This window comes from Archocentrus centrarchus, chromosome 16 (genome assembly GCF_007364275.1).
Source record: "Archocentrus centrarchus isolate MPI-CPG fArcCen1 chromosome 16, fArcCen1, whole genome shotgun sequence".
In the NCBI taxonomy this organism is placed as follows: Eukaryota; Metazoa; Chordata; class Actinopteri; order Cichliformes; family Cichlidae; genus Archocentrus; species Archocentrus centrarchus.
In genome coordinates, this window is record NC_044361.1 from 23,939,672 (window position 1) to 23,948,053 (window position 8,382).

Genomic DNA, 8,382 nt, shown 5'->3' on the forward strand with positions numbered 1-8,382 from the left:
GGCTCCCCAAAATCAGACAACAGAAGATTGGAAAAATGTTACCTGGTCTGATGAGTCTCAATTTCTTCTCTGACATTCAAATAATAGGGTCAGCAATTGGCATAAACAGCATGAAAGCATGGATCCATCCTGCCTTGCATCAACAACTCAGGCCTTACTACCAACTGAGCATCATTCGAATGCCACAGCCTACCTGAGGAATACTGCATTTTTTTTATGACCACAGTGTACCCATCTTCTCATGACTGCCTCCAGCACGTTAACGCACCATGTCATAATGCTCAAATCATCTCAAACTGGTTTCTTGAACATAATAAGGGAGTTCACTGCACTCAAATGGCCTCCACAGTCACCAGATCTCAATCCAACAGACCACCTTTGGGCTGTGATGGACTGATAAGATAAGATTAAATGAAATGAAATTTTGTACAATAACAGCAGCCGATAGTAAACTATTATATTTGTATCTTTTGTGCATAACTTCATATTTGCACCTCACTTTTTAAAATGATGTTGCATAAACCAGGATTGCATTTTATATATAATAAAAAAAACTTCACGGCATGTACTGTACCAGAAATGATTTACAAAGTTTGCACTATGCTTAAGTCAAGGGAAAACAATCATCCTTATGCACTTAATAAAGTTAATGTTGCGCCATTCAGTCTCTAAGCTTTATGAGTAAAAATTTGAAGTATTTTTCTTTTACTCAAGCCCCTCGGTATCTTAATTGTCAAATTTAGTCTTATTTATTTGTCTCTTTTAAATTATTTCTCAAACTATTCAGTTTTTTCTATAAATGTGTGCATTATTATTATTATTATTATTATTTATTATTATTATTATTATTATTATTATTGGATGATGATAGGTGGATGGATTAATCATAATTGTTGAAAATTTGTCGGTTACCATAGGAACTCGGCTATTACAGGAAAAAAGACATTCCTTCACAGCCAATCATAAGGCAATCTGCTCAGCACGTGACTCTACCCAAGCGACGCAATGGCAGAACTCTCTCACGCCGGAAGTTGACAGGCTGATCGTGATTCATGACACACGAAAGTCACCGGTAAATAAAGGCAGTGAGACCTAAGATAGGACGTCCTGTAATGCTATTAGACAGCTAAATATAAACACGAGTTAAAGGCAGCTGATTCACTTTTATTGTTACAACAGCCCAGTCTTTACTGCTGCGGCAGTAGTTTGTTAGGGCGCTAACTGACGAAAGCATTTTGCAGCTAACCGTCAACCACCCGTCATTTATTGACCTCTGGATACAGAACTGGTTTCTGTCCAGCTTTTACATCATTTTGGGAACAGTTTACAGATGGCACGGAGTCTAGGACGAATATTCAGGGGCTTTCAGAGCCTCGGTTCACTCGCATTCATGAAGTCGGAACTCAACAATCCTTCTGCCAACCTTTCATTGAAGAGCATGGTGGTAGGTAGATCTGTGAGCTGTGTTTTATGAATGGGTCTCCAAGCTGTTTGTGATCTGTTTGCTGTCGGTGGCTTCATGCTCTTCACCCTCCTGCCAGATGTTTCTCCAGTGTTGCGACTGCACTTTCCCACAGCTAAATAAAGGATAAATACGTCAGAGCGTAAAAGCCACGTGGCCAGCGTGATAGTTTATTAGTCTGCGACACACAAAAAACAAACAAACAAAAACCTGGTGGGTTAATGAAAACACACTCCGTATCTAAGATGATTATAAGATAATAACTACAACTTAAAACAGTAAGCCAGACCACTACAACACTACCACAAAATCAAGCCTAAACATACCTGATAACATAAGAAATACTTTATTTATCCAAGATTTGGGAAAATATTTTGTAAAAGCAATTAAAAATGAAATCTAATGTAACAAACATAAAAAAAATAAATAACAAGAATGTTATATAGCTAAATATAATAACATACAGCCATGTGAAGAAGAAAGTTTTCATAGGACTCCATCCTGTGAAAATCTAAATACACCCTTACTACTTCTATAGGAATTAAGAATTTGAGTTTTAGTATTTTTATTTTATTTGAGTTAAAATGTATAAAATCATAATAACTTCCACACTTACACCAAGGCAAATAAAAAAGGTGCGGGAAGAAGAAAATAAGGTTTTTTACAATAGCAGAATGCCTCTCTGCATACATGCAAATGTACCTATGCACATCAATACACAAGCATATAAACAGAGTTAGGAGGGTAAGTAGTAGCCAGCTGCTGCTAATCGAATACACTTGATTCACTGATAATCAGCAAATGGGACCACCTCTATAAAAGCATACATTTTGGCAGTTTGCTGGGTTGGAGCATTCAGTTGTGTATGCCACCATCTTTCCAGGAGTGGACATCCCAGCAAATTCAACCAAAGGCTCAGACTGTGCAGTGCTCAGAGAAACTGCAAAACAACAGAGAGCTACATCTCAGATTCTACAGGCCTCAGTTAGCATGTTAAATTTTAAAGTTCACAGTACAATTAAAAAAAAAAAAAGACTGAATAACTATGACCTGTTAGGAAAGGTTACCAAAGAAAAACTCTTCAGTCTAAAAAGATGATGGCACCACAGCTTAGGTTTGCAAAGTTACATCTGAACAAACCACAAGACTTCTGCAACATTGTACTTTGGACAGAGGAGGCCACAGTGGACATTTTTGGTGAAAACCAACCACAGAATAGAGTATCAGCACAAACACAACAGTCAAGAATGGTGGTGGAGGGGTGATGATTTGGGTTTGTTTTGCAGCCACAGGACCAGGGTACTTTGCAATCATTGAGTCAATCATGAAGTCCTCTGTATACCAAAGTATTCTACAGTCGTGGTCAAAAGTTTTGAGAATAACACAAATATTGGTTTTCACAAAGTTTGCAGATTAAGTATTTTTTAGATCTTTTTGTCAGCTGTTTCTATGATATACTGAAGTATAATTAGGAGCATTTCATAAATTTCAAAGGCTTTCATTGACAGTTACATATTTGCAGTGTTGGTCCTTCTTTTTCAAGACTTCTGCAATTTGTCCAGGCATGCTGTCAATCAACTTCTGGGCCAAATCCTGACTGATGGCAGCCCATTCTTACATAATCAAGGGAGTTTGTAAGAATTTTTAGGTCTTTGTTTGTCCACCCACCTCTTGAGGATCAACCACAAGTTCTCAATGGGATTAAGATCTGGGGAGTTTTCTGGCCATGGACCCAAAATGTCAATGTTTTGTTCCTTAAGCCACTTAGTTATCATGTTTGCCTTATGGCACAATGATGCTCCATCATGCTGGACGAGGCATTGTTCTTCACCAAACTGTTCTTGGATGGTTAGAAAAAGTTGGCCTCGGAGGATGTTTTGGTGCCATTCTTTATTCATGAATGTGTTCTTAGGCAAATTTGTGAGTGAGCCATTTCCTTGGATGAGAAGCAACCCCACACATGAATGGTTTCAGGGTGCTTTACTGTTGCCATGACATAGGACTGATGGTAGCGCTCGCCTTTTCCAGACAGTCATTTTTCCAACTGCCCTAAACAAACCAAAAGGGGCTTTGTCAGAGAAAAGGACTTTACCCCAGTCCTCAGCAGTCCAATCCCTGTACTTTTTGGAGAATATCAGTTTGTCCTTGGTGCTTTTCATGGACAGAAGTGGCTGTCCTTCTTGACACCAGGTCATCGTTCAAAATCTTCACCTCACTTAGCCTCCTGTTGCATTCACACCTGCCTGCTGTCATTCCTGAGCAAGTGCTGCACTGGTAGTGCCACAGTCCCAACGCTGAATGGTCGTGGCGCTTGCTCGACTTTTTGGAGCACCCTGAAGCCTTCTTCACAGCAATTGAGCCTCTTTCCTTCTCAAAACTTTTTTCCATGACCGTAGAGTCAAATGTGAGGACATCTGTCCAACAGCCAACAGTTAAAGCTTGGCTAAAATTGGGTCATGCAACAGAAGAATGATCCACAGCACAGCAGCAAATCTACAACAGACTGGCTCAGAAAGCAAAGAAAGAAGGTGTTGCAGTGGCTCATTTAAAGTCCAGACCTCAACCTAATTAAAATGATTGTTGTGAGACCTTAAGAGAGCTGTGCATAAATGAATGCCCGCAAACCTCAATGAACTGAAGCAACACTGTAAAGAAGAGTTGGACAAAATTCCTCCTCAACAATGCGAGAGACTGATAAAGTCACACAGACTTTAGCAGTGCTTCAAGTTATTCTTTCTAAAGGTGATTCTACAAGATGCTGAATCATGGGTTGCACTTAGTTTTTCACGAGTGCGGAGTGCAGTGCAAATTTTACATGACTGTAAATACAACAAAAGGAATATAATAAGGTAAAAAATAATAAAATAAAATCACAATATAGCTAAATCAATAATTTTCTATCAGTCAGAAAATGTTTTTAATTTACAACACGACCCCCAGTGGCCTAATGCAACCAGAAATATTAAAGTGGTAGCCCTATGGTCCACACTTTGTCATTGTTATTTCCAAGATGCCACACCCTTTCACTACTAACAAAGGTTGCAATTCATTTCCCTGTTTAGCAAGAGCTTCCATCACTCTTTTCCTCCAACCCCCGGGACTTCAGCCTTCCTAACTCCTCGTGGGGCACAGAAATGAGGCAGTTGTATGAACATTATAACAGCCAGTGTGAGGCGGTGACAGATGGAGGAGAGGAACAAGGAGGACTGTGGAAGAGACTGCCAAGCTACAATCGTTCTCTCAAGTATGCTGCAGGTATAAATACAGACTGTAAAGTTTATCTGTAATAAGAAGTAATGTGTAGAAAGTGTAATAAGAAAAATTCTCAAAAGTTAGGAAATTACAGTGTTGCAGCAACCAACAAGGGTCACTGGAGCTTGAAAAAGGGCGACTGGACTTCTTTTTGTTTCTTGAAGACGTTTCACCTCTCATCCGAAAGGCTTCTTCAGTTCTCAAACCAAATGGTGGAGAGACCCAGGTATTTAAAGCCCTGTGGGCATAGTCCCCTGGAGGTGGTTATGACCCTCTATTGTTCATGTGTATAATCACATGTGCCTAGGTGTGAAAGGAGGTGTGGGTCATTACAATCAGTGGTTTCAGATGACACCAATTTAGGACCCGTTTACACATCGCCGTTTCAAAATGAAAATGGCATCGTTTTGATGCATTTCGGCCTTCCGTTTACACGACAGCGGAGTGAAAACAATGTGTTTCAGAAACGCACCGGCTTGCATTCTCGTGTAAACGCTTGAAACCGGGGTGATTTGAAAATGGGTGACTTGCACATCCACACTATGTTTGCGACGGCCACAGTTTTCTGCGCATGCGCAAATTGATAAACAGTACTCATGGATTCACGAGTGCTTCTTGTGCTTTTCTTGTGTTTTTACCGTTTTGTAATTCAGCGTTGTGTGCAGCAGCGATCCAACCTCATCATCAGTCCACACAAACCCTCTCACATTGGCCGTTTTGAACAATCTTAGGACTTTACTCCATTGTTTCATGTGACCTATTGAGGTCACTAGAATAAAGATGTGAATGGGGGTTGAGACGTCGGCAAAGGGAGCTCAGGACAGTACTGTAAGTGGGGGAAAGTTGGTGATGTACTCCACCTCCTCTGTTCAATGATGGTTGTTCACAGTGGACATAGATGGCTTCTTTTACTCCTCTTTCACACCATCTGTCTTCTGTGTCCAAAATGTGAAGATTGGCATCCTCAAAAGAGTGCCTTTTCTCCTTCAGATGTAGATGTACAGCTGAGTCTTGTCATGTCGAGGTGGCTCTTCTATGTTGTGCCATTCGTTTGTGAAGGGGCTGTTTGGTTTCTCCAAAGTAGAGGTCCGAGCACTCTTCACTGCACTGGACAGCATACACTACATTGCTGATCTTTTGTTTGGGGGGGGGGGTGTCCTTGAGACTAACTAGTTTTGGCCTTAGGGCACAAGTGTCAGACTCCTGGCCTGCGGGCCACTTCCAGCCCCACCCCCTACTTCTGGTCTGCAAATTGATGTCAAGAACAACATACAATTTGGCCCTTTAAGTTACTTTTTTGATATTTCGCCTTCCCCTACCCTGGATAACTGTTTTGGGTTTTTTTTGGTGGGGGGGGGTTCAGCTTAAGATCAAACTGCATTTGCTATGTTTTCGTTCTGTGGCTTCTGAATGTTCACTTGTGTGTTTTTCTGTCAGCTGGAGTCTACCTCAGCAAGATAATCCAGTCAAAAGCTCGTCTTTTTACCCGCAACATCAGAGAACCAGGGGCAGCATTTGAGTACGCTGTCTTTGTTAACAAAAAGGAACAAAGGTGTGTGTGCATTTTCCAGGCTGGACACCTGCTGGAGGGGCCGCCAGGGTGAGATAACACTTAATGCTGTCCAAGCTTTTGTCACGATGTCTGTGTTTGTTATGTTGTTATATTCCATATGCTCTATCTTCTTCTCTACTACCAGCTGTCCTTTAAATATAAAGCGGCAGAAACAAGTAGATTAAAATTAAAAGAGAAATGCTAAAAATTTCAGCTAGATTTAAATATAAAAGTTTCACCAAATCTCACTTTTATAAGTTTTAATGTCTCATGTACAAATGTGTGTGTTTCCAGAAATGTCCACGGGGGGGCAATAGCCACTATGATTGATACCGTGACAGGAACTCATGCTTGTGTGCACTCTGGATTTGTTATGACTGCCAACCTCAACATCAACTACTGCAGGTACAGTAATCAGCAAGTTCTATATTGTAAAAACATTAATTGAAATGTAACACACTTTATAAAAATTCGAGGAGTATATTAGAGCTCCACTATACAATATAGTGGAGCTCTAATATATTTAGCTGTGGAGCAGGGTTTATGGAAATATTATTCAGATGGTCACAAAGAAGCCATGAAGGTTTCTCCCTGCTGTGAGTCAGTATAATGTGGATCGACTCTGAATGATGTCACATAGATAATTCATTGTGGAAATTAAATATGCAGCAGCAGTGTCACAGAGTCAACCTGAAGGGTTCACTTTCTTAGGTCACGCAAAGACCAACAGACATTTGCTTGACTGCCGGTTGTGTTTAAAATAATTATAATTACACACTTAATTAACAGAAACATCTTCTTAGTGTATCACTTTTATCAAGTATTGTCAGTTTACCATTTTGTCTTGTTCTAAGCCCCATCCCACTGGGAAGTACAGTGTTGATTGAATCCTCTGTGGATAAGAAGGAAGGCAGAAAAACATATATTTCATGTAAAGTGACCAGCACTGACGGCACCAAACTGCACACAGAAGCAACAGGTAATGACCCCCCCCAACACACACACACACACACACACAAAACATCTCTGATAGACATGTCCGTGTGAAAGCTGGTGGTTAGTGACACATCTGGTTTTTGCAGCACTGTTTGTGTCAGTCAGCGTCAGCCATCTACTGAAAGGGTGACACGAACACGCCAGCCAGCCGTCTACTCCAGCACTTCGAGAAAGCAAACACCAGAACGAATGTGTATGAGTGTGTGTGTTTCTGTCTGTGTGTGTTTAAGTGGGCCATTAGTTTGGAGTAATTTTTTTTAGAAGGATTACATATTTTGCAGGAGATATAAGGAAACCGTTATATATGAGAATATTGACCTTTTATTATATGCTAATATGCTACAACTAACATGATCAAGTACTTTGCTCTACTTGACTACCTCTGCTTCATGTTAATAGCTCATTACTAACTAATGCCTAAGAGTTATTTATCATAACTTTGGCAGTATTGATGGTTTTATTTAAAAGTGGGGCCTTTAAGAACAAAATTGACCTAAATGTACTATTCATCTATAATTTCACATTTTCTCCAATAAAGCCTTACCTAATGGTATTGTGTTGCTCTTACAAGTGTTGTGTTTGTCTGTTTGTCAGCAAGTTAAATGAACTGCCACAAGAAATAAAACTTGCATTGATTCTTTCTGGATTACTTTGCATTTTTCGAGGAATCACTGTTAATCACTTTTTATTAATCCACTGAGCTAAATTATATTTTGTATGCTAATGTTACTAACAAAGTGCAGTACTGTAAATGTGGGAAAGGATACTAAAATTTAAGTGATAAAACGCCAACATGCTGCTTTTTGTCTGTACTTTGAAGGACAACTGGGTTTAAAATGTATCCTTAATTATTATAATTAATTATTTATTAATTGGTTTTTTTTCTGAGTTTTGTGCCATTTGCATTACAAATGTTACCCAATTTAGTTTTGTTTTTCACGTGTGGGTTGTAAACTGTTGCCCCACTGTGGTGGATGTGGTTTTATTTGAATATGGGGTGTGAATTTGCTTGCCATGAGAATATTATGACATACAATGAAGACGCGTGGACTTCAAACCCAAAGTCGTCACGACAACTGTCTGTTTTGTACATAAGCTGGTTTTTCTCGTTCACGCTGGC

At 39.8% G+C, this 8,382-nt stretch overlaps 1 protein-coding gene across 1 annotated transcript; it reads left to right on the forward strand.

Annotated features, from left to right (window-relative positions):
- The first annotated feature begins 985 nt into the window (after positions 1-985).
- On the forward strand, positions 986-7,884 carry them4 (thioesterase superfamily member 4). Its single transcript, XM_030749141.1, has 6 exons — positions 986-1,444; positions 4,525-4,717; positions 6,152-6,314; positions 6,561-6,671; positions 7,121-7,245; positions 7,349-7,884. Exons 1-6 carry the CDS (start codon positions 1,331-1,333, stop codon positions 7,390-7,392), a joined length of 750 nt encoding a protein of 249 aa, XP_030605001.1. The 5' UTR covers positions 986-1,330; the 3' UTR covers positions 7,393-7,884.
- Positions 7,885-8,382: the final 498 nt, after the last annotated feature.

Excerpts from the sequence above, each read along its gene's own strand:
- them4 (XM_030749141.1), top strand. The coding sequence starts at position 1,331 with ATGGCACGGAGTCTAGGACGAATATTCAGGGGCTTTCAGAGCCTCGGT. Across the intron at positions 1,445-4,524 it reads TTTCATTGAAGAGCATGGTG|CAAGAGCTTCCATCACTCTT; the intron begins GTAGGTAGATCT and ends TTCCCTGTTTAG. Across the intron at positions 6,672-7,120 it reads CTCAACATCAACTACTGCAG|CCCCATCCCACTGGGAAGTA; the intron begins GTACAGTAATCA and ends TCTTGTTCTAAG.